The 27,755-nt window shown below is 39.8% G+C and overlaps 2 protein-coding genes across 2 annotated transcripts in view; one reads left to right on the forward strand and one right to left on the reverse strand.

Annotated features, from left to right (window-relative positions):
• Positions 1–27,755, forward strand: part of TG (thyroglobulin) — a 233,000-nt gene that overhangs the window by 172,160 nt on the left and 33,085 nt on the right. The gene's annotated exons all lie outside the window — the stretch shown is intronic.
• SLA (Src like adaptor) lies at positions 274–27,749 on the reverse strand. The gene is made up of 8 exons (XM_077271260.1): positions 27,643–27,749; positions 14,398–14,487; positions 14,189–14,288; positions 10,577–10,663; positions 9,423–9,526; positions 7,179–7,310; positions 2,468–2,600; positions 274–2,367 (listed from the first exon to the last, which is right to left on the reverse strand). The coding sequence occupies exons 2-8, from the start codon at positions 14,453–14,455 to the stop codon at positions 2,145–2,147; spliced, it is 837 nt and encodes a 278-aa protein (XP_077127375.1). The 5' UTR covers positions 14,456–14,487; positions 27,643–27,749; the 3' UTR covers positions 274–2,144.

Genomic DNA, 27,755 nt, shown 5'->3' on the forward strand with positions numbered 1-27,755 from the left:
TATAGTCTTTACCCAGGGGGCGTGGCTAACATTGTAATTATTCAGATCACACCCCAAATAATGCAGTGAGCCACACCCCATTAGCACAGACCTTAAAAAGTAGCACTAAATGTAAAGGCCTATATCTCTGGAACCGTATGGCGGATTTAAAAAAAAACAATAATCCAAAGACTCAGTGGAGGAACGGGAATAAAATTAGAGAAAAAAATGGCCACTTTTGACCTAGTGACAGACCCACTTTAAATCCATCATATTAGGAAGAAATAACAGAAGTTGGATAAGAAATTATTTTATTTATACTGTACAGAGGAACATTAGATAAAATACCAAACTGCAAGCCATTTACAGCGTTACATGGTGGCACGGCGGGCAGATCATAGCTGGTGGCCCCCTTTGTACCAGTATACACAGACATTAAATATTTGGTAGTTTGGTGCTCATATTATATCAGATTATTATAAATACTGTCATTAGAGAGTAACTGTAATAATTTTGCAGCTAATACCCGAATTATGAAAGTTGGAAAAATTGGTCAACTGTGAGTCCATTACTGGTCATTCTCGAAATCTGAGCTAATGGTGCGCTAGAGCAAAAACACATCCCACTGCTGGTCCTTGCCCATCATGGCACATGAAAGCCCAGTGCTTGTCCCCTTTGGTTAGTCAAGTGCTGGCCGTAGACAAGAGAATTTTTGGTAGCAGATGCAAAGCTCAAATCTATGGTATGAAAAATTGGCCTCTCTGTCATCGGTGGTATTCTGGAGGCAACCAGTCACCATACAGGTTCCTTTTAACCTTTCACTGTAGGTATCTGGCAGTTGGATATCTCTAATCCTTTTCCATTTGGCCACGAGGGCACTTTATGGGGCTATGGTAAACTACAGTTAATATTCTTATAAAGCCGAGATTTTGATCCCTTTTCTAAACATGGTTGCACCTCTAGATGGAACGGCCCATTAATGATTTGAACTGCTCATTGGTAAGGGAATGTGACCAACCTGGGATAGTCATGGGACAACATATCCCTTTCACATTTCCTATTCTTTAGAAATGGTTTTCGAGAGTCTGGAATGTTCTTTCTTTTATTGTCCTTGATCAAGAACCTTAAAATAGTTATGACTCATGAGGTCAAAAGGTAAGCGGCACAATCAGACATTGTGGCGACGAGAATAGCAACCTTCCTGAGTACCTTCTGCTTAGAAAAGTCTCTAGACAGAGACAATATTCTTTGGTTGGCTGTACAATGCCCTACAAGATGTGTGCCTCTACTTGGAAGATATTCGGACAAAATCTTCTTCGATCATGTATCCTTCTATAAAATGACTGGTAACCTGCTCTCCTACCTCCTGTTTGTTTTGGTGGTCTATGATGAAGCTTTTTAATTAACCTTCCACCAGTTCTCATCCAAACTTTCCAAAACTTAAAATCCAAAAATTCAGGACTTTTAAGCCCCACTCCCAAGACCACCTCTAATTCCACATTAGTACTTGGAAGATAATCGGCCAAAATCTTCTTCGATCATGTGTCCTTCTATAGAATGGCTGGTAACCTGCTCTCCTACCTCCTGTTTGTTTTGGCGGTGTACAATGAAGCTTTTTAATTAACCTTCCACCAGTCCTCTTCCAAACTTTCCAAAACTTAAAATCCAAAAATTCAGGACTTTTAAGACCCACTCCCAAGACCACCTCTAATTTCACATTTATATGAAACTCTGCCCCTCTGTGTTTGGACTCGTGGTCCTGTCCTGTCAAAATCAAGATGGTTGGAAATCATGATCTTTGGGATGAAAATGTTCCCCTACTTTTAATCACTTAGTGGTTGTACATAATATCAGTTGTGCTGCCGAGAGATTTGCATAGTCCATTAGCTGTTTGCTGGGGGATCTGCTCGTCACGTTCACTCACTTCATATAGAGTTGGGTGAAACAGCAGAAAATCCAACTGATCAAAGCAAAATTAGTAGGAATAGCGTAATGGAAGCTCTACATGAAATGTGGCGGTATGAAGGTTGGAGGCCCCGTTGGATCGTGTAGCTTTGTGCAGTCGACTTCCTTTACAGCAGCGCCATAGTGATTTCTAGTGACAGGGGAACTAGCTGAGGGGCCGAAGCTCTTGAGTATAAATCCAGGTAGAGCTCATGGGACTCTCATCTGTAACTTTCCGTATAACTCGAGCGGTCGGAGATGACACTGTTCCTAGAAAATATGTAGCTCCTCCGTTTCTGTTTTTGCTGGTCATCACTTCCAATGGAAAAATTTTCATCTCCAGCCAATGACAAATACGAGGCGATGCTTTGTCTCAGCCCATAACTGAGGAAAGAGTCGTCGGTTTCCAATGAATTCTCAGGTTCTTCCACCGTCAACGACACCCTGAGAAATGTGAACATCACAAGTCAGTGTCAGAGATTGTTATGTGGTACAAGTAACGAGGAGCTATATGCAATTATTGCAGGGACTAGGCGATACTCACCTCTTCATACTCCTCCAGTTAAATGGCTTCTTTCTTCTCATGATTGGGACTTCCTGCCTTACATCGGGAACATTTACAGACTGCTGGGTGAGGCAGGGGGTGGTGAGAACACAGCACAGGCCATCTGCACTTTCTGGAAAAATACATGCACTGATTATAATTGAAGATTCTTAACCAAATGAAGCAGTATTATAGTAGTTATATTCTTGTACATAGGGGCAGTATTATAGTAGTTATATTCTTGTACACAGGAGCAATATTATAGTAGTTATATTCTTGTACATAGGTGCAGTATTATAGTAGTTATATTCTTGTACATAGGAGCAGTATTATAGTAGTTATATTCTTGTACATAGGATCAGTATTATAGTAGTAATATTCTTGTACACAGGAGCAATATTATAGTAGTTATATTCTTGTACATAGGGGCAGTATTATAGTAGTTATATTCCTGTACATAGGATCAGTATTATAGTAGTAATATTCTTGTACACAGGAGCAATATTATAGTAGTTATATTCTTGTACATAGGAGCAGTATTATAGTAGTTATATTCTTGTACATAGGATCAGTATTATAGTAGTAATATTCTTGTACACAGGAGCAATATTATAGTAGTTATATTCTTGTACATAGGGGCAGTATTATAGTAGTTATATTCCTGTACGTAGGAGCAGTATTATAGTAGTAATATTCTTGTACCTAGGGGCAATATTAAAGTAGTTATATTCTTGTACATAGGAGCAGTATTATAGTAGTAATATACTTGTACACAGGAGCAGTATTATAGAAGTTATATTCTTGTACATAGGAGCAGTATTATAGTAGTTATATTCTTGTACATAGGAGCAGTATTATAGTAGTTATATTCTTGTACATAGGAGCAGTATTATAGTAGTTATATTCTTGTACATAGGAGCAGTATTATAGTAGTTATATTCTTGTACATAGGAGCAGTATTATAGTAGTTATATTCTTGTACATAGGAGCAGTATTATAGTAGTTATATTCTTGTACACAGGAGCAATATTATAGTAGTTATATTCTTGTACATAGGTGCAGTATTATAGTAGTTATATTCTTGTACATAGGAGCAGTATTATAGTAGTTATATTCTTGTACATAGGATCAGTATTATAGTAGTAATATTCTTGTACACAGGAGCAATATTATAGTAGTTATATTCTTGTACATAGGGGCAGTATTATAGTAGTTATATTCCTGTACATAGGATCAGTATTATAGTAGTAATATTCTTGTACACAGGAGCAATATTATAGTAGTTATATTCTTGTACATAGGAGCAGTATTATAGTAGTTATATTCTTGTACATAGGATCAGTATTATAGTAGTAATATTCTTGTACACAGGAGCAATATTATAGTAGTTATATTCTTGTACATAGGGGCAGTATTATAGTAGTTATATTCCTGTACGTAGGAGCAGTATTATAGTAGTAATATTCTTGTACCTAGGGGCAATATTAAAGTAGTTATATTCTTGTACATAGGAGCAGTATTATAGTAGTAATATACTTGTACACAGGAGCAGTATTATAGAAGTTATATTCTTGTACATAGGAGCAGTATTATAGTAGTTATATTCTTGTACATAGGAGCAGTATTATAGTAGTTATATTCTTGTACATAGGAGCAGTATTATAGTAGTTATATTCTTGTACATAGGAGCAGTATTATAGTAGTTATATTCTTGTACATAGGAGCAGTATTATAGTAGTTATATTCTTGTACATAGGAGCAGTATTATAGTAGTTATATTCTTGTACATAGGAGCAGTATTATAGTAGTAATATACTTGTACACAGGAGCAGTATTATAGTAGTTATATTCTTGTACATAGGAGCAGTATTATAGTAGTTATATTCTTGTACATAGGGGCAGTATTATAGTAGTTATATTCTTGTACAAAGGGGGCAGTATTATAGTAGTTATATTCTTGTATATAGGAGAAGTATTATAGTAGTTATATTCTTGTACATAGGAGCAGTATTATAGTAGTTATATTCTTGTACATAGGAGCAGTATTATAGTAGTTATATTCTTGTACATAGGGGCAGTATTATAGTAGTTATATTCTTGTACATAGGGGACAGTATTATAGTAGTTATATTCTTGTACATAGGGACAGTATTTTAGTAGTTATATTCTTGTACATAGGGACAGTATTATAGGAGTTATATTCTTGTGCATAAGGGTAGTATTATAGTAGTTATATTCCTGTACATAGGGGCAGTATTATAGTAGTTATATTATTGTACAAAGTGGGCAGTATTATAGTAGTTATATTCTTGTACATAGGGGCAGTATTATAGTAGTTATATTCTTGTACATAGGAGCAGTATTATAGTAGTTATATTCTTGTATATAGGGGCAGTATTATAGTAGTTATATTCTTGTACATAGGGACTGTATTATAGTAGCTATATTCTTGTACATAGGAGCAGTATTATAGTAGTTATATTCTTGTACATAGGAGCAGTATTATAGTAGTTATATTCCTGTACATAGAGGCAGTATTATAGCAGTTATATTCTTATACATATAGTAGGAACAGTATTATAGTAGTTATATTCCTGTACATAGGGGCAGTATTATAGTAGTTATATTATTGTACAAAGTGGGCAGTATTATAGTAGTTATATTCTTGTACATAGGGGCAGTATTATAGTAGTTATATTCTTGTACATAGGAGCAGTATTATAGTAGTTATATTCTTGTATATAGGGGCAGTATTATAGTAGTTATATTCTTGTACATAGGGACTGTATTATAGTAGCTATATTCTTGTACATAGGAGCAGTATTATAGTAGTTATATTCTTGTACATAGGAGCAGTATTATAGCAGTTATATTCCTGTACATAGAGGCAGTATTATAGCAGTTATATTCTTGTACATATAGTAGGAACAGTATTATAGTAGTTATACTCTTGTCCATAGGGAGCAGTTTTATAGTAGTCATATTCTTGTACATAGGAGCAGTATTATAGTAGTTATATTCTTGTACATAGGGAGCAGTTTTATAGCAGTTATATTCTTGTACATAGGAGCAGTATTATAGTAGTTATATTCCAGTACATAGGAGCAGTATTATAGTAGTTATATTCTTGTATATAGGGGCAGTGTTATAGTAGTTATATTCTTGTACATAGGGGCAGTATTATAATAGTTATATTCTTGTACATAGGGGCAGTATTATAGTAGTTATATTCTTATACATAGGTGCAGTATTATAGTAGTTATATTCTTGTACATAGGAGCAGTATTATAGTAGTTATATTCTTGTACATAGGAGCAGTATTATAGTAGTTATATTCTTGTACATAGGAGCAGTATTATAGTAGTTATATTCTTGTACATAGGGGCAGTATTATAGTAGTTATATTCTTGTACATAGGAGCAGTATTATAGTAGTTATATTCTTGTACATAGGAGCAGTATTATAGTAGTTATATTCTTGTACATAGGAGCAGTATTATAGTAGTTATATTCTTGTACATGGGGCAGTATTACAGTAGTTATATTCTTGTACATAGGAGCAGTATTATAGTAGTTATATTCTTGTACACAGGGGCAGTATTATAGTAGTTATATTCTTGTACATAGGAGCAGTATTATAGTAGTTATATTCTTGTACATAGGAGCAGTATTATAGTAGTTATATTCTTGTACATAGAGGCAGTATTATAGTAGTTATATTCTTGTACATAGAGGCAGTATTATAGTAGTTATATTCTTGTACACAGGGGCAGTATTATAGTAGTTATATTCTTGTACATAGGAGCAGTATTATAGTAGTTATATTCTTGTACATAGGAGCAGTATTATAGTAGTTATATTCTTGTACATAGGGAGCAGTATTATAGTAGTTATATTCTTGTACATAGGAGCAGTATTATAGTAGTTATATTCTCGTACATAGGAGCAGTATTATAGTAGTTATATTCTTGTACATAGGGGCAGTATTATAGTAGTTATATTCTTGTACATAGGAGCAGTATTATAGTAGTTATATTCTTGTACATGGGGCAGTATTACAGTAGTTATATTCTTGTACATAGGAGCAGTATTATAGTAGTTATATTCTTGTACATAGGGGCAGTATTATAGTAGTTATATTCTTGTACACAGGGGCAGTATTATAGTAGTTATATTCTTGTACATAGGAGCAGTATTATAGTAGTTATATTCTTGTACATAGGAGCAGTATTATAGTAGTTATATTCTTGTACATAGAGGCAGTATTATAGTAGTTATATTCTTGTACACAGGGGCAGTATTATAGTAGTTATATTCTTGTACATAGGAGCAGTATTATAGTAGTTATATTCTTGTACATAGGAGCAGTATTATAGTAGTTATATTCTTGTACATAGGGAGCAGTATTATAGTAGTTATATTCTTGTACATAGGAGCAGTATTATAGTAGTTATATTCTCGTACATAGGAGCAGTATTATAGTAGTTATATTCTTGTACATAGGGGCAGTATTATAGTAGTTATATTCTTGTACATAGGTGCAGTATTATAGTAGTTATATTCTTGTACATAGGTGCAGTATTATAGTAGTTATATTCTTGTACATAGGGGCAGTATTATAGTGGTTATATTCTTGTACATAGGAGCAGTATTATAGCAGGTATATTCTTGTACATAGGGGCAGTATTATAACAGTTGTAGCAGACGCTTACCTGAATAGTAATTAACAAGATGCTCCAGACACTGGAAAGTTAACCTTGGGGAGATATAATACCAGTTGTTTGGGAGACGGAATATTCTATAATGTTTCACTTGTCTGTGTTTGACCGATAATGAATAGGATCCTGAATAGAAAATAACATTATTATTATAAAGCTGAGCATTAATTTACATCGCAGTGAGATAAATGAACCAGAAATGGTTCTCCTCTTGTAAGCACTGAATCCAGACGTCCATTGTTTTTTTGTCTTTTTTTCTATTAATGGGATAGAATAATCCAGAACTTGGCAGCAATTAGACACATCCATTGGGGCTGTCACTCAGATGACTTCTCGCTGTTTTTGCTGTCGCAGTCACTGACTGTGGTGATGTATGTGGTTGGTACAGGGATTGCCCTTTTAGTAATATTCACTGTTGTGGTTCCCCAGGCCTGACCACCATAAAGTCATTTGAGGCGGCTCAGGGCAGGTTTATATTTCTGACATACGTGGCATGCTGATATTATACATATATAACCACTACCAGATAATGACTGTCCCAGCCGCCCCCCACCCTGAGAAGACGCTGCTACAGAACTTCATGTTTGGTCTCCAGAACGGTTTTTGGTAGTTTTACATTTTATCACTGTATGGCGGTATTATTTAAGCTCATTATGGCCATTCATTGATTCTTGCGGGTGGGATTCTTAATTTTAAAGGGTTAACACATATATAGCTTTGGCAAAGAAAATGATAGATGAAGTTTTATTTTATGTAGGTTGTTGCTTTAAGTGGGTCTTTCTACCACAGACACTTATGGCTTTGCCACAGAAAATACCCCAAATTAAAAATACATACATGCGTGGCTCTTTCACTTCTTTTCCAAAAATAGCTGCATATCCTTCATAGAAGGAAATAAAGGAAGCTGTGCGTATGCGTCATATAAAAGTGAATGAAGAGAGACGCGCATGCTTCATAGAAGTGAAGGAAGAGAGCCGAGCATGCTTCATAGAAGTGAAGGAAGAGAGCCGAGCATGCTTTATAGAAGTGAAGGAAGAGAGCTGCGCATGCTTCATAGAAGTGAACGAAGAGAGCTGCGCATGCTTCATAGAAGTGAAGGAAGAGAGCCGCGCATGCTTCATAGAAGTGAAGGAAGAGAGCCGAGCATGCTTCATAGAAGTGAAGGAAGAGAGCCGAGCATGCTTTATAGAAGTGAAGGAAGAGAGCTGCGCATGCTTCATAGAAGTGAACGAAGAGAGCTGCGCATGCTTCATAGAAGTGAAGGAAGAGAGCCGCGCATGCTTCATAGAAGTGAAGGAAGAGAGCCGAGCATGCTTTATAGAAGTGAAGGAAGAGAGCCGCGAATGCTTCATAGAATTTAAGGAAGAGAGCTGCGCATGCTTCATAGAATTTAAGGAAGAGAGCCACGCATGCTTCATAGAAGTGAAGGAAGAGAGCCGCGCATGCTTCATAGAATTTAAGGAAGAGAGCTGTGCATGCTCATAGAAGTGAAGGAAGAGAGCCGCGCATGCTTCATAGAGTGAAGGAAGAGAGCCGCGCATGCTTCATAGAATTGAAGGAAGAGAGCTCGGCATGCTTCATAGAAGTGAAGGAAAAGAGCCATGCATGCTTCATAGAAGTGAAGGAAGAGAGCCGCGCATGCTTCATAGAATTGAAGGAATAGAGCCGCGCATGCTTCATAGAAGTGAAGGAAGAGAGCTGCGAATGCTTCATAGAAGTGAAGGAGGAAGAGAGCCGCGCATGCTTCATAGAATTGAAGGAAGAGAGCCGCGCATGCTTCATAGAAGTGAAGGTAGAGAGCCGCGCATGCTTCATAGATGGGGAAAAAAGAGAGCTGCGCATGCTTCATAGAGTGAAGGAAGAGAGCCGCACATGCTTCATAGTATTGAAGGAAGAAAGCTGCACATGCTTCATAGTAGTCAAAGAAGAGACGCGTATGCTTAATAGAAGTCAAGGAAGAGAGCCGCGTATGCTTAATAGAAGTCAAGGAAGAGAGACACGTGTGCTTCATAGAAGTCAAGGAAGAGAGCCATGCATGCGCAGCCACTTGCCAGTTCATAGTGGCGCAAAATGGGGCTGTGAAGAAGATGAGGGTCCCAGAAGTGGGAACCATGACTATCAGATATTTATGGTATATTTTGAGTATATGACATAGTTGTGAGGTAGGAATACCCCTTTAATTCTTAAAGGGACAGCATGATTATGCCAGCTTCAGTAAGTGTATCTCTGACATTTTACCTTTTTTTGTTTCACTTTGTCTGATCATGAATGATCCATTCTTCATTTCGGGGAGCTGTAGTAGTTGTTCAGACTTTTCTCTCCCCACGCCATCAAAAAGCCATCTGAAAATGAGGACATTAAAGGGATTTTCTAATGATCTTAATTACAATCATTCTCGGAGGGAGAAATTGTTATATCTACCATAAAGATAGACCTTGTGATTGCTACGGGGCCCATAATGTGAGGGGCCTGGCACTAAACCACTTCTTCTGCTTACCCCAAATAGATCTTGGCTGCCACTAGGGGGAGCTCAATGTATACAGATTCTTACAGACTTACAGGGTTTTACATGCTGAGTAGAAAAGTCTGCCGTCACTTTGCATATCTGCAGACCGCTGAATTGTATTCCCAGCACAAGCGGAAAGAAGCAGATGAGGAAAACCCCTTTAATTCTATATGAATAAATCCATTTGCAGTTAGCTCCCCCTAGAGGCGGCTGTATGGAGCAGATTTTTATCATTTGAATGCCCTTATGAAGCCCCTTTAAATATTTAATTTTAAAACATGGTGGCCATTTAGAGACCTTTAAGGCTCATTCTCAGTTTTGCTCTGAAGCCCGATGCTTTTTTGTGTTTGCTCCATATGTCAGGACTCCTATAAAACAGATTCTCCCAGTTCCAAAGGATCCGTCAGAGTTCTAAAGCCCAAAGATGTAGTGTATGCGGATAAAGCAATGGTTCCTGGTGGCTCTGTAGGCCCCGGTATGGAAATGAGAAATGACGCCGGATAGGTGGCTCTCTGCCCTGCTTAGCTTGATTGACAGGTCTCTCCATATTTGCTTATTCATCAGCTACTAAGTCCCCTTTAAACATCTATAGATCTGCAGCAGAGGTGTCTGTACCCTGAGTATTGTCACCTTTCAATCCCCCTGCTGGTCCCTGTAACAGCTTTGCTATATACCTGAGCCAATCAGATTCCTTCCTCTGAAGCTCCTCCTTCTTCTTCTGCAGCTGCATACCCCTCCTCCCCTCCCACCAGCTCCACATTCCACCGGCGGTGGGCAAGTGGGAAATACTTGACTTTCTTTATTAATATTCTAGATTACAACGTTTCATGCACTGACATGTATTATCTGGTATTACATGTATTATATCTCCCAACTTTGTGCTCACCCATGGTAGACTTTCGCCACGCACTTTGACGGTATGTAGTTTTCCCGACCAGATTTAAGGGATACGACTCTCCACCATCCTCCCTCGCTATAACAAAAAGAAAATACAGACTTTATACCACCTGCAGAACAATAATATCTGGCTTTAAGGAGACATTAAGTAACCACTCCACTTGAAAAAAAAACTTTTCTACAGTTGCTTAACTTTACAAAACTTTTAGTTTGCAGAGAACTTTGGTTTGACAGCTCAGCTGGATTCTGATTGGTCACTGTGAGTTCTAGGGGCAGTGAGCGGGGGCAAGAAGAGCTGTCATAGGGACATAAGTAGGGATCGACTGACAGCTACTAATGTTCTCAATTCTACACAGGGCCATTACGTATGGATAAAAGAGGGAATTACTCTGAGGCCTCCATCTATGGGAGGCTCCATTACAGAGATCATCCTGGGCCAGCCAGGATTGAAGCCCTGGTATTTGGTAGCCTCTTTCCTGGACCATTGAGCCAAATCCTCATCCCTTACTTGCTAGCAGTGCCCTTCCTCAGGACAGTGCTGTATATGTTCCTGCATAGGCCTCCTCTGTCCAAGGGTGCCCAGGGTATACAGATGGTGTGCCTGCATGAATTGTGCTGCCATGGCGTGCTACCATAAAAGAGCCGCTTCCTCTGTAGTGTGTTGTCTCTAACTTTCATTGTGGCTCCAGCTGTGGGATTACTTTGGCACTGAACTGTGGACACAACGAAGTCCTCACTGTATGGCAGTATTGCTATATTGGCACTAAATGGCGCTATTATTATTAGTAATAATTACTATTAGTATCAGTACTTCCTTCTATTAACACAACTTCACAAAACCTGGACGATTCCCTTCTGCCACGTTTTTTTCCCAGGGGGCCCTTTATCCAGCCCCAACTCTACCTTATCCTCCTCTGTGTGACGTCTTTGCACTTTACTTCCCTTCGCACCAGATTTGCATTAACATCTCTTGAGGTTTTTTGTTTTTGTCAGATTCAGGAAAGTAATTTTCCATTGTGTGTTTCTGCTACTTTTATCATAACCCCACCTGTATCTCTATAAACCCACCCGCACCGCACCGAACCTCAGCACTGCACATTATACACAGCGTATACTATTTTCTGTGTAATCTGCCGCCCATTACATCACTCTCGCCCTATCTTACCGTCTCACATCGCCCTTTCACTTTCACTGCGTCCCTCATGGGAATTTATAAGAGGTGCTGATTGCAATTCATAAAATCAAACATCTAGTTTTGTAGAATGGGAATGCTCCTTTACACATGAATGTCTGTTTCATGCTCTTAGCATAACTAAGAGGCCCAACTTGGAGCTTTCCAAATGTCTCACCTAATAACAGGTTCGTGAAAAAAAGACAGCACAAGGTTGCCTTCCACATACTGCCTGTTGTTTTTGCTGTCCTATTTACTTAAGACGTTATTTTGAACTTTATAAACTTGGCATATTCATATAATGCTTAAAAAAAACAAGCAATTTTACAATTTACTGCTTATTAAAATTTTCATCCGTTCTTGAGATATTAACATTTTATTTTTGCTTATTTTGTTGCCTTGGAGACCGACCACCGCTGCTATATGGCAGACCGTGTGCAGTGCTTACAAGATCTTTTCTAATGAGCTTGTAAGTGCTGTTTTGAAGCTGGCCGGTATTGCTGGAAATTGATGTTATTTCCTAATCTTGGATTGGTTATTTCCAATCCTCCTAATCCTGGCCAGCTTCACTGCAATGCTAATAAACCAGACAGCAGCGGTGGACGGTCTCCTCTGCAACGAGCTGTAAAAAAAAAAAAAGAAAAGTGTTAATATCTCAAGAAGAGCTGAAAATTTTAAAAAGCAGTAAATTGCAAAAATGCTTGTTTTAACAAGCTCTATCTGACAATACCCATATATAAAGATGGGAATAACCCTTTAAATGGTTAAGTTCAGCTCTCTAATGGGATTGGAGTAGAACTTATCTCTGATTTGTAAGATTGGACATATGAATAGACACATATAATATAATCGACTGTCCGTGGGACTAGTAATACCACTACTACATACTATCACGTTGCTGCAATGCAGGTAGAAGCTAGCTCCGCTAGGTGCCGATAGAGTGGAGAGAGGTCATGCACACAGATGAAGCAGACCTGCCGTGCCACTGCGAAGCTACCACCAGGTGGCAGCAGACAAGTCAAACAAGCCAGGTAAAATCCAAGTCTCTAGTGCAGTACCAAAGGAATAAGCAAACTTGGGGTCAGAGACAAGCCATTGGATCAGTAATGGTCAGGAGCGGATATGCCAAAGACAAGAGACAAAAGCAGGTCAGGGTCCAAGCCAAATTCAAGTACCAAGAAAGGGAACACACAGAGACAGGACAGGGATCAGGGTATAACACAGACATGGGTCGAGTCAGGAATAACAGCACAACAAGTCAGGGTGTAACAGAATCAGCTACTCACACAGTAGGCAGAACTTTGACACCGCCTGCAGGATGCAGTGAAGAGAAATAGCCAGCCTGAAGCCAAAGCGAGGCAGAGAAAAGTTAACCCTTGACATGATCAGACTGGGAAAGAAAGACAGAATACAAAACCCGGTCTGGATCATGACACATACATGCCATCTCTCCAAAATTTGCCTGGACTGTCCCAATTTTTCCAAATCTGCAAATTAGGTGTGTCGGGGGTTTACAAAAATCCTAGCAACAAATGGTCATTTCTGGCTGGGATTTGCATGAGACATGACCACTACAGCTAGAGATTGGGTGCAGTGGTCACGCGTTGTGTACCACCATGGTGGCAGGACATGTAACAGCTTTGCGATATGACCCATCTCCATACTTTTCACCTCTCCCAACATCCATCATATATGTATGATGTAAAGCAGAAATCCCCCGGTAACTGCTGAAATTGGAGCTCGCTCTGATCGCAGCTGATAAACCCCTAAGACGCCTGGGTCAACAGCAACAGTGGCATCTAAGTGGTTAGATATAAGGGGAATTTTCTGCCCACCGCATTAGACCACTGAGATGTGAATGTGTGAACCTGATGGGTTATTTAATGGCAACCAGGAGGCCGTGCTGGGTGTATAAATTGGAACTTTTGCAAGGGGCTCCTTTACTTGTGCCCCTAGTTGTTTTGACATGCTTGAGACAGAAACCAGCATGAGTCCAAATAGGGTCATCAATGATGACGGTAAAGGAGTCCTTTTTAATTAGGTGACTGGACCACCCCTTAACGGGTCATTTCCAACATGTAATGTCCGTGCGATAGTTGATAACTGGAGGGGGTCTAACCTATGAGACCCCAACCAATCCCAGGAACGGGATTCTGAAATGACATATTACAATGGAGCGGGGCCGAGTGATGTATTCGGTCATCCTCGACACTCCCAAAGACACTGAACAGTGTGATGGCGCAGAGGCATTTCCGAGCGGATTGGTTCCCTCACCGATCCACAACTTTCGTTGGAAATAAACCTTGACCTCCACGATTACTACAGATACCACGGACCTCCCATTACTCCTGTTCCCCCTAACACCGCTACTATGAACACCGTTACGTCTAATTATTAAAAGCTTCATAATGATAAAAAAAAACAACTTACTCTGAAATGACCCGAAGTTTTTCTCCAAAGTAAAATATCGGCTCGCTGACGTCTGGAGGGGGATAGTCATAGAGAACGGCCAAAAAATCACTTTCTGCACCTGATGGCAATAAAAATAATGAGATACGGACCACCTAAAGAACAGATGAGTTACGGGTGGTGTCACCCACCCAGCTGTAGAGCCGCGGAGGCACCACGGAGGCACTGACCTGTGTGGCTGGCAGCGATCTTGTCTGGTGGAGCGGAGACTCTCATCACGTTCCCCATTTCTGGATTTTTGGCAATTATTGACCCCGATCCTAGGACACAATACAACAACAGGATGAAATGACAGAACATTTTATATCTACTCCTCTTCTGTGATCAGATATCGCTCCGATACTGATTATAGGGGGCTGTACCGGCACTACTCACCAGTGCCGCCATATGCTGCGCAGTGCCCTGTGTGCTTCTTTCTGCGGCACTGCTCCTATACCCATGCCATACCATGCATAAATAAAAGCGCCAAACACTATGTACACTATGTGCGGTGCTCACATATCAGTGTTGGACAATTACCGCTCCCTTAGTAATAATGCCACCATATAATGCTGACGTAATACTGACATACAGTGCTCAAAAATTATAGCTTCATACTACAGTAATCATAACACTGTTATACAATGTCCATATGAGGTTGTTCGTTCAGAGCAGGGCTCGGCACAATTTTTGGGCATCGTGTGAACGCACCCTTATACCATTATTAAATTAATGGGGTAACTAATGGGGTGTCACCATCTAGTAAAGTGATGGCGTATACGCCAGATACGACCTAAAGAACCTCCACTGATTCTGCATCCCCTTACAAGGAAACTTTGCCCAAGGGAACGTCTTCTCTAAAAATTCCTCAAAAAACTCCACAGTTTTATTAGGATTTTTTTTTTTTAGTAGATCCTATCCAAAAATGACCCTTAAAAACCTTTTTGAAAAATCTTTGAAAACTTATTCTACTCATTTTGGTGGGAAACCCACTCTGCTGTTTTTAGAAGGACTTTTTTTTAAAGATTTTTTTCCTGAAAAAGGTTGTGAAAAAAACCTGTTGAAAAAAAAAAAAAAAGGAACATGTTATAGATCCTGATAGAATCCGCTGCAAACAAAGTGCTGTACAATTAATAGGCCGAAAAGAACATTCCATGCTGAAAAATACCTTCCTAAACTCTTGGGATAAGAAAAACTCCAAAAACCTACAAAATGGAGACTTTCCAGAAATGACTAAGGCTTAAAAAATTCAGAAAACTGTGCGGCCACAGCCTAGGAGTGTGTTCACACTGCGTCTTTTTCCGACAATCAAAATCTTTCATCTTTCAAAGTGAACGCGCTTCAGGAATCGCTCTTCGGCGTTCTTGTCTTTTTTTTAGAATTTTTTGCTGGCATTTTCTATAAACACTTTTTAAGCCATGTTTATCATGCTTTTGAGGCGATTTTCAGACATTTTTGACATCCGTTAAGCAGTTAATAAATCTATAGAAGGTAATGAGAAGATTCTTTGGGGCGTTTATTGGCGTTATTTCTGGCATTTTTTGGTGAAAACCCACTAAAAAACCACTGAAAAAAAATTGTTCAAAAATCTTCTAACATAAAAGTTGTCATTTGCAGTCATGAAGACAATCGCCCCCAACATCTGAACAGCGTCTGATGGGATCAGTGTCTGTATGTGAGAATTGGCCCAAATACAGAAGTTGGTCCATAGCGGGTGTTAGAAGTTTCAATTCCGCCACCAGATTTGCTGCGGGTCCATGAGCCGATCATGAGGGGCCGCAGGAGCCTTCCCAGTGGGAATGTCGGGTTCCCCTTATAGCATTGCTTGGCTCCACACGCCTCGTGTACTCTGCTCCCAGGCTTATGTCGTGGCTTCTTTCCTGAACACTTACAAGCAGCGGACTGGAAACTGTGTGACTCCAATATGGAGAAGTGAGAGAGAAGCTGCACCTGGTCTTATGGGGGGCGGGAGTGCATTATATATTATTCCGGTAGTGTAGAAAAAGGAGTTTTTTACATACATCTCCCAATGTCCTATTGTCTTTTAGATCCAGGTTATACCAGCTGTACATATATAATTATATACAGGAGATACCCAGGTTATACCAGCTGTACATATATAATTATATACAGGAGATACCCAGGTTATACCAACTGTACATATATAATTATATACAGGGGACATCCAAGTTATACCATCTGAACATATATAATCATATACAGGAGATACCCATGTTATACCAGCTGTACATATATAATTATATACAGGAGATGCCCAGGTTATACCAGCTGTACTGTATATATATATAATTATGCACAGGAGATGCCCAGGTTATACCAGATGTACATATATAATTATATACAGGATATACCCAGGTTATACCAACTGTACATATATAATTATATACAGGAGATACCCAGGTTATACCATCTGAACATATATAATCATATACAGGAGATACCCATGTTATACCAGCTGTACATATATAATTAAATACAGGAGATGCCCAGGTTATACCAGCTGTACTGTATATATATAATTATGCACAGGAGATGCCCAGGTTATAGCAGCTGTACATATATAATTATATACAGGAGATACCCAGGGTATACCAGCTGTACCTAAATAATTATATACAGGAGATGCCCAGGTTATAGCAGCTGTACATATATATTTATATTCAGGAGATGCCCAGGTTATAGCAGCTGTATATTGTGGTTCTGTGCCACAGCTATCCATCTTATCTTGATGCACGGCTTGTGTCTTGAAGTTAGGACATTGTGCTGAAGATAAGAAAACTGTGCTTTTTTAGAAATTTTCTGATAAAATAGAGAAGTTGGCCAAGAGGTGGACATTTCCGCTGACACAAAGTAGAAGAACAGCAGAGTTCTGTGGAAACACAAATTTGCACAAATTGTTCCGGATTATTATCCAGAACATTTTCTACTTTTCGTTCTTCTCTGGCTTCTCGTGACGCGGCCGGACACTGAGGCTGTCGTAAAAGAAGTGACGGAGGAGCAGCCTGTGAAAACCCACCACTCAGGAAGTCCGTGTCTGCTGATTGCCTTCTCCTTGGGCTCCGTTCACACATCCGTTTCTGCTTTTGCATCCATGTAAAATGGACCATTTTTCTCTCATATTTCACCCATTTTGAATCTGTTTTTTTTCCCTCCTCCATTTTCAGAAACTGAAGATGGTAAAAGATCTACACTTTTTTTTACCCATTGACTTTCACCAATGGATCAGTTACGAAAGAGATAAAATCCCCATAAACTTTAAAGGCCGAGTTTGAGTTGCAAAATAACAGATGTTTACAAGTCACCATGTCCACATCGCTCCGGCAATATTAATGCTTCTTAAAAGCCTTTGGGGCACTCGGCGGTGAGCTTTGCATCCTGTTAAATTAGGGCATCCATTTATTAAAGCCAAACTGGAAGCTAATTAGATTAATGTAGAATTAAAACCAGAATTGAACCAGAAGGGAACTGAAGATAACTGGCCAGTCACTGTAAACAATGTTTCTGTTTGTTTTCACTTTCACCCCTATAATCCTTCACTTTCTGCAAACTCCCCCAATCCCTACTCCTAGTAAGGAACTGTTCATCTCTTCCTCAATCCTCCCCATCCATCTCACCTCCTCCTCAGAACTGTTCCTCAACATACAATCCTCTGTCTACAAACACAGACAGCCCCCTCATGCCCTCTCCTGCTCCCACCTGCTAACACTTTCTCTGCTCCTTCTCACTGCTGGTGATATCTCTCCAAATCCTGGTCCTCCTCACCACATCCCCACAGTCAGTTCTAACTCCCATCCACGCTCCATCACAAATTTCCGTAACCTCTCTAACCTTATACCCATTCGCCCGGCCCCCGTTTCCACAGTCCCACTAGCCTCCAAAACCAACTTCTCCAACATTACAGATGATCGACTCTCCACTACTCTCAAGATCGCATCTCACCACATGTGTACTTGACCCGATCCCATCCCACTTCATCCCAAGCCTCGCCACAGTCTTCATCCCAACCCTAACCCATCTCTTCAACCTACCACTAACAACTGGTGTTTTCCCCTCAAGCTTTAAACATGCCTCAATCACACCTATCCTCAAAAAACCCTCTCTTGACCCATCCTCTGTATCTAGCTATCGCCCTATATCACTTCTCCCCTATGCCTCAAAACTACTGGAACAACACGTCCATCTTGAACTGTCTTCCCATCTCTCTTCCTGCTCCCTCTTCGACCGCTTCCAATCTGGCTTCCGGTCACACCACTCCACTGAAACTGCCCTAACTAAAGTCACCAATGACCTATTAACCGCCAAGAGCAAGCAACACTACTGTGTCCTCCTCCTCCTGGAACTGTCCTCTGCCTTTGACCCAGTGGACCATTCCCTATTACTGTCTCATCCCTTGGCATCACAGACTTGGCCATATCCTGGATCTCGTCATACCTAACAGACCGGACATTTAGCGTCTCCCACTCACACATCACCTCCTCACCTCGCCCCCTATCTGTCAGAGTCCCGCAAGGTTCAGTCCTAGGGCCCCTGCTCTTCTCCATTTACACCTTTGGCCTGGGACAGCTCATAGAATCTCATGGCTTTCAGTATCACCTCTATGCTGATGACACACAGATCTACATCTCTGGACCAGATATCCCCACTCTACTAACCAGAATCCCTCAATGTCTGTCCGCTATTTCATCCTTCTTCTCCGCTAGATTTCTAAAACTTAACATGGACAAAACAGAATTCATTGTCTTTCCCCCATCTCATGCGACCCCCCCAACAAACCTATCCATTACAGTAAACGGCTGCCCACTCTCCCCAGTCCCACAAGCTCACTGCCTCGGGGTAATCCTTGACACTGGTCTCTCCTTCAAACAGCATATCCAAGCCCTTCCCACTTCCTTTAACTCAAAAATATTTCACGGATCCGTACATTCCTAAACCGAGAATCCCCAAAAACCCTAGTCCATGCCCTCATCATCTCCCGCCTCGACTACTGTAACCTCCTGCTCTGTGGCCTCACCTCTAACACCCTCGCACCCCTCCAATCTATTCTAAACTCTGCTGCCCGACTAATCCACCTGTCCCCCCGCAATTCCCTGGCCTCTCCCCTCTGTCAATCTCTTCACTGGCTCCCCATTACCCAGAGACTCCAGTACAAAAGCCTAACCATGAGATACAAAGCCATCCACAACCTGTCTCCTCCATACATCTGTGACCTCGTCTCCCGGTACTTACCTACACGCAACCTCCGATCCTCACAAGATCTCCTTCTCTACTCCGCTCTTATTCCTCTTCCCACAATCGCATACAAGATTTCTCTCTCGCATCACCCCTACTCTGGAACTCTCTACCACAACACATCAGACTCTCGCCTACCATCGAAACCTTCAAAAAGAACCTGAAGACCCATCTCTTCCGACAAGCCTCCAACCTGCAGTAACCACCAATCGACCAAACCACTGCACGACCAGCTCTATCCTCGCCTACTGTATCCTCACCCATCCCTTGTAGATTGTGAGCCCTCGCGGGCAGGGTCCTCTCTCCTCCTGTACCAGTTGTGACCTGTATTGTTTAAGATTATTGTACTTGCTTTTATTATGTTTACCCCTCCTCACATGTAAAGCGCCATGGAATAAATGACGCTATAATAATAATAATAATAAAGCTAATGAGACATATGGAGAAGGGCTGATGAGACCATAGGGGGAAATGGGATTTCACTGAATGGCCCAACTGGGAGATCAGAGGAAGTGAGACCTTTCTGTATCACGAGACGCTGTGTATGGAAGCGATGAGGACTTTCGGTTTCCAGCGCCGCATTAGTTTATTTTGCACTTTTCTAGCAAGAGCTAAAATTAGGAAAAGAGAAGACTCGGCTCACCGGAGCGTATGGTCTAATGATAGAACAGTCTAAGTATAGACACAAGGCTTCTTTTTTGAGTAAACATAAACGACAGACAATAAATGTATCACTGGTTGGGATCACTTTAAATTGATCTTATGAGATACAAAAGTAACTCTCTAAATATTAACGAGGAGCCCGCAACTTTTACGGGTCTGCAGGAGACCCCTGTGCCGAACTGCTAGACGAAGGCCTGCTATGTGTAGCACTGGTAATTGGATGTTCACAGCTTCTAGTCTCCCATGGAGACTATTGAAACATGTAAAGATAAAGAGTAAAAAAAAATAATAATTTAAATAATATATATATTTTAAATATAAAAGTTCCAATCACCCCCCTTTTGTCCCATTCAAAATAAAACAATTAAGAAAAAATACACACATTTGTCATCACTGTGTGCAATAAAGGCCAAACTGTCAAAATATAAAAATTTATTAAGCCGATCGATAAACGTCATAAAGAGTGAAAAAAAACAAATTTAGGTTTTTCAGTCACCAAAGTAACGTAAAAAGACAAGTATCTATCAAAGTCTATTATGAGCCCGAAACAGCATAAATTAAAACCATGGCTCACCCCTCAAAAAATTTTGAGGTCTTGAAAAAGGGTGACACAACAAATTTTTAAATTTTATTTATTTATTTAGTTTTACATGATTCTATATTTTTTAAGCCAATAGAAAAAACAATACATGTTCGGTATAGCCAAAATCGTACCGACCTGGAGAATCATATTTCCAGATATTTTTTTACTGCAAAACTAATGCTGTAAAAATGTCTCCAAGAAAAACTAATGCTGTAAAAATGTCTCCGAAAAAAATCAATGTGAGAATTGTGTTTTTTTTCTTCACTATATCGCCTCACTTAGAATTTTTTTTTTTGTCATTTTCTCGAATGTTTTATGTTTATATAGTAAAATGAATGGTGCCATTCAAAACTGCAAAAAAAAAAAAACACAAAAAAACAAGGCCGCATACATCTATGTCAGTACAAAAATATTTGAAAAATGACAGGAAAAATTGGAAAAGCAAAAATGAAAAATAACATGACATCTTATGACTTGTTATTCTCATTAGGCCTCATGCACTTAAATGCACGATAATTTGCACCACAGCGCCACACCCGTGCATGGGTTGGGTCTGGTATTGCAACTCCAGTCCATTAAAATGAATAGGGCTAAACTGCAATACCAAACCCAACCAGTGGATGTGTGTGGCACTGTTTTTGGAAGAAATCAGCCGTTTAAAAAAAAAATTCTATAAAATTTATTTTAGTTGGATGGGTTATACTTTTTAATAATTTGGGGTCATGTTAATGTGTATATAACATACATGATGTTCTTCTCAGGACCTGCACATCTGAAGAATCAGGTGAGAACATTTTATCTGCGCGCTAAGTACAAAAAAACCCTAATGTCTAATATGTTATGAGAAGTCGCTTTAAGTAGCGACCATTTCTAGGGTGACATAAAAGTCGTGAAAGCTGTGGTTACCAAACCCCCCGAGGGACTATATGGTATGAATGAGAAATCTGCAGCGTGCTGGAAGATGGAGCTGCTGAGGAAATGGGGAGCTTAGGTTACAAACAATGGTCTGTCAGGTTGAGGGGATTGTCCTCTTAGGGCATCCGATAAGTCTACGACCTGATTGATCAAATCCAGATCAGAGGTTTGGTATCATGAGCTGACTCGTTACATAGGAAGTTGGAATTTATCATTGTAATACTGATAACTTCAATTTCTTGGTAATTTTTAAATTTTCGGAAAATTATCTTGACATTATCATTTATTTGTACCAATGTGTTTGTGCATGAATATGGTTAATGATTGAAGGGATTAGCTGTTTATCTGTTTATTTCATGACGGTTCGTCTTCATGGTCTTCTCCATACCCGTCATATTGTCGGGGGTTCACGTAAGTGAAGTACGGAAAACAATAGATCAAAAGCTAAAGGGGCTGACCACTACTGGACCGGTGAGCTCCAGGATGGTATTTCTTCCACAGAACTGTCCCCACTGCCAGACTCTTGGCTTCAACATAACATATGAGTACTACAGCCAATCAGTGGTCCATTAATTTGGGGTTGGACAACCCATTAATACTGGTGGTTTGGGGAATATTGGTACATTTTTCTACGTTGGTTTATAGAGTTATTGCTACGATATGTTATGGGTGAACAGAGGTCTACGTTGACTAGGTAATCTTCGGTTCCATGATGACTTAGCAAAGTATAAGAGATTGTTGCTGGTATCCCTGGTGGTATAGGTAAGCCAGATAGTTAATGGCATATATCCCAGGTGGTCTAGGGTCACCCGGTAGCCTGAAGTAGTTATTGCATTAGCCTTGCTCCGCTCACATCCACATCAGGAGGTAAGCAAGAACATGATGGTACGTCCACTGATAACTGCCAGAGTGTGTGCATGGGACAGATGGAGGATCCCTGCAGAGCATGTGCACATGCCAGTAGGTATCTGTAGACCGAATGTTGCCTGCCCTGCTTAGTTCCAGTTGCAGCAGTGAGTTGAGCAGGACTAAGCCCTAAATGCTCTCAGGCCACCATAGACCACGTGGGATGTTCCTTTCACTTCCTGAATGCAGCCAGATGGCCTCTACTTCTCCTCAGGGTCCTGTCACTTCCTCAGTCTCTGTCCCACAGTTCACCAGCATGCTCTTTGACAGTTCCCTAAACCCGTTCCTCGTGTCAATCTCACGTTGGGTCTCCTTGTGTCATATGCGCTCCCCAGAAATGATGGATCTTCCTGTGACCACACATCAAATGCTCTGACTGCTCCCTCTCCTGCAGGATGGCATCTAGGAATACCATTACTGGTGTCACCATCCTACATAGGACGGGGACACCAAACAGTACCTGTTGCCAAGACATTACAGCGTTTTCTGTCTTTAAGGCATGGGATCATTGCATATGAAATGACAAAACATTGCAACTTCTTAGGGGGTGAGTGTGCGTGCAGGTCACCCCTGTACACAGGCTGATCATACTCAGGTTCTCCTTCCTGTCCTACATACACATCGGCGCTGGGTGGTCAATTTAGATTATTTGTGCAGCTGTGACCATCATCTATCCGATCTGGCAGAGCATCAGAAAACACAGTAGACATGATGTGCCAATATCGAGAAGTGAAAAATGAGTTGTTTCCTCACTTTACCGGTTGTCACTGAAAAGGTGGGGGATGGGTTGTACTTGTTTTTAAAGAATTATATAATTGCTCCAAAAAGCAAGACAGCAGGGTATGGGGCGAAACGAAAATCTATTTATTCCTCCTAATACAGAAAATCTTGTGCACCTTCTATGAATCCACCAGTTTACGGTTGACCATATAGTGTTCAAAATAATCAAAATAATGCAGTGTGTTTCTACACGTATTGTGCAGCCTCTGGGGTTCCTTAGGTTTTGGCATCAAATGAGGCATCTGGGGTTCAAGCCTGTTTTGTATCAATTCAAGTATCTCAAACACCTTTCTCCTAGTCCAAAGAAGGTTTCCTCCTCTTCACCATTTACAGTGATTAATTAGAGATTATTTACACTTCTGCACATTTCATATCTGAAACCTTTACATCATGTTATGTTTCTTTTTTAATATCGATATATAATACCGGAAGCTACAAATGTATTCATTCCACAATTTTATACAAAATAGATTTTCACGAGTTTGATAAGCCAAGAGGAATCTATGTAGAAGGGAATATGGGCAGAAGAAACGACCCATGAACCGTACAGCCAATTCTAAAATAAATTGAGCAAAACAAATTAATATAAATTAAAACCTGGAGAAATGGACAGATTAAAATATTATATTTTAAAATAATGAATTTAAAAAAAAAACATTGTTTTTTATTTTTTTGTACTAAATTATTGACAGAAAGAAAAAAAAAACAGTAGACAAATCTAGTTTTTTCTAGTGGGACACAACCATAAAATGAAGTACGTAACTACCAATGATAATCACAGATTTTTGCATTATACAATTACTATGATTTATTATTTATTGGGAAATTTAAAAAGTAGAGCCCGATAGTCCAGGTGGTAGCCCAGATTTGCCCATTCATTTTTTTCAACTGAAATAACTTGGCAAAAATTATGAAATTCCATTTCTCTGAACAGGATTAACTAATTCTAGCTATATTGTATCATGTTATATTTTTGAAATATATTGAAGATGTGTTTAAAATAATGCTGTCATGCTGCAGCTATGCAGGATGGTGCAAGCTCCACTAGATGGCAATAGAGTGAAAGGAGGACAGCAAGTCTGCCAGAACAGACCTGCAGCGAGGCTCCCACCAGGTGGCAGCAGAGAAGTCAAACATGCCGGGTCAAAACCTAGAGAGTAACGCAATGCAAAGGGAAAACACAAAATACAGAGTCAGAGGGGAGCCAGGGGGTCAAAACCAGTCAGAAGCCGAAGTACCAGAAACAAGAGACAACGTCAGGTAAGAATCAAAGCTGAGACAAACACCGGGAAATCCAAATACAAAGGGGAACACTAAATCAGGACAAGGAGAAAGGAGGGAACAGACACGAGCGAAGTAAGCTGAAGCAGCAGGACAAATCAGAGTAACACCAGAGTCAGATACTCACGCCGAAGGCATAAAATATAACTGACACTGCCTGAAGGATGCAACATAGATAAATAGCAAACCTGAACCCAAAATGAGGCAGAGAAAAGTTAACCCCTGACATGACCAGACCGGGAAAGTGGTAGACAGGACTCAAAACCTGGCCTGGATTATGACAAATACCCTTTGGGATACATTCTCTCTAGACCAGACCTGGGCAAAGTGTGGTCCGCAGGCCACATGCAGCCATTTGGGTGTTCCAGTGCGGCCCACGGACCGGGACAACCAAAGGTCTGGATACATCATTCTGCGTGGGGGCTGTGTGTGGATATACAGCTATGTAAGGGGGTTGTGTGGGGACATCATACTGTCTAGGGGGACTTTGTGGGAACATACTGTGTAGAGGGCTTTGTGGGGACCTCCTAGTTAGAGGAGATTTCTGGGGACATACTGTATATGGAGGCTGTGAGGGGATATCATGCTATATGTGGAGCTCTGTGGGGACATCATACTGTTTGGGAAAATCATACTGTATAGAGGGGCTTTGTGGGGATATACTGTGTATGGGGCTAGTGAGGGGATATCATATTATTTGTGGGGGGCTGTGTGTGGACATCATACTGTTTAAGAAAATCATGCTGTATAGAGGGGCTTTGTGGGGATATAGTGTGTATGGGGCTAGTGAGGGGATATCATATTATTTGTGGGGGGCTCTGTGCGGACATCATACTGTTTGAGAACATCTTATTGTGTATTGGGGCTTTGTGGGGACATACTTTATAGGGGAGCTTTGTGGGGACATTCTGTGAATGGGCTATGTGAGGGGATATCATACTATATATGGGGCTCTGTGGGGACATCATACTGTTTGGGAAAATCATACTGTATAGAGGGGCTTTGTGGGGGCATACTGTGCATGGGGCTAGTGAGAGGATATCATATTATTTGTGGGGGGCTCTGTGGGAACATCATATGGTTTGGGAACATCATACTGTGTATTGTGGCTTTGTGGGGACATACTATGTAGGGGGGCTGTGTGGGGATATCATACTATATGGGGAGCTGTGTGGGGACATCATACTGTGTGTGGGGACTGTAGGGGCATCATATTGTGTTGTGAGCTGTTATTCAAGATACAAAGGCAGAATAGCAAGAGCAGAATAATTTGCTGCTTTATATAATTTTTCAGGAAAAGCAGTAAATTATATGGTTTTTCTTAGCTGCTACAGGGAAGAACACCTTACATGTGTTACCAGTAGCAGCGAGTCACCAGACTTAATTATGCTCAAGATTAAGTGATAAAAATTGATCTAAAACAACAATAATAATGAGCAGAATACATTTTTGATGATTGGATCAGTATCTCTTGTGACCCCTTGGGAAATTAATTGCCCACCTTTTGCTATAGACCATTTTGCATTTACACACTGTTGAGAGGGAAAAAAAGCTCTAAAATGTCAAAGTCAAAATTTTGTTAAAAAAAAAATATTGTAAAAAAATTTTAAGTCAGCAATTAGGCTAAGTTCACACTAGCGTTGTGCGCCGCTGCGTCGGCGACGCAACGCACAACGCACGCAAAAACGCGGCAAAACGCACGCAAAAACGCTGCGTTTTGCGACGCATGCGTCGTTTTTTGCCGAAAATCGGACGCAAGAAGAATGCAACTTGTTGCGTTTTTTTGGTCCGACGCTTGCGGCAAAAAAGACGCATGTGTGGCACAACGCAACAAAAAAAAACGCATGCGTCCCCCATGTTAAGTATAGGGGGCGCATGACGCATGCGTCGCCGCTGTGTCGCCGACGCAAACCCGACGCACATTAGCTTAACGCTAATGTGAACGTAGCCTTACTATGCACCTCATTAACTTCAGCATATAAGCGGTATCTTTGCCTGGGTTGGACTGTGAAAAATGATCACATAATGAGTTTTATTGTGATTTTGAGCAAACCACCCATACCCATTAGTTATTTAATTATAAAGATTTTTAGAAGAATTTTTTTTTAGTAGATGGTTTATGAAATGAGACATACATTTCTACGTGTGTAGGAGAACGGACGTATATTATTTATTCTTATTTTTAACGTAATCTGAGCAATAGAACATTTTTTTATTTTTTAAGTCACCCAATTTCTCTATATTTCTCTTACATTCCTACATCTTTAATCATTTAATATTTTAACCCTCAATTTACAATTTTTAAACAGTGTGAATTTATGATTTGTTATTATTTTCCTTTGTATATTACTATGTATCAGTAACGAAGCCGTAATATTTTAAATTAGATTTTCAATTTTGGAAAAATGATTTTTATTTCTTAAAAGATTTTTGCAAATATAATAAACACCAAAATCTGAATATACAAAAGATAACAATCCATAATATAGGAAAAAATGACACAAATTCATTAAGTTCAAAATATTATCCTCTTCTGTTGTTCCAGAGGAAGGTAAAAATAAAACTTGCCAAGTAATTGTAGACTATTCTCAAATTAGGGGCTAAAAATTCCTGGATTGGTGGCCCATCCCAAGTGAATTATTAAAGGTTATCTTAAGAATTCACACAATTGAAAAAAAAAAGACAAAAAAATGTATATATCCAAGTTGATCGACATTTTTGGCCATTGCACACATTAAAAAAATTGAGAATATTTTTTGCAGTGTAGTTTACCAGTTTATGGTTTGCTTTCGAGATAGACACTTGTTATTTCCTTATGTTGAGTCACAAAATTATCCTGTTCTTTCAAACTATCAAACTATCAAAGAGATTTTTAGTAATAGACGACCACCACATATGCAGAGTTGTAGTTGGAGCAGCGTTTTAATATTTAATAACCTCTATGATCAAAAAGCATTACAAAACAAAAAGTTTTCAAGAGATGAACCCAAATGAAAAGTTAAAATTTAGTGTAAATATTTCAAAATAAAAGTTTTTCAAAAGATTATAAATTACTTACCTGCGAAAGTCCCATTGTCTTCGATATATGGACCTCTTCTGGGCTGATGTTGATCCGTTGGGTCGTAGTTAGAGGAATGGAAGAGAAACACCTTCAGCTTCACTGTTATGAAA

Source organism: Ranitomeya variabilis, chromosome 6 (genome assembly GCF_051348905.1).
Source record: "Ranitomeya variabilis isolate aRanVar5 chromosome 6, aRanVar5.hap1, whole genome shotgun sequence".
In the NCBI taxonomy this organism is placed as follows: domain Eukaryota; kingdom Metazoa; phylum Chordata; class Amphibia; order Anura; family Dendrobatidae; genus Ranitomeya; species Ranitomeya variabilis.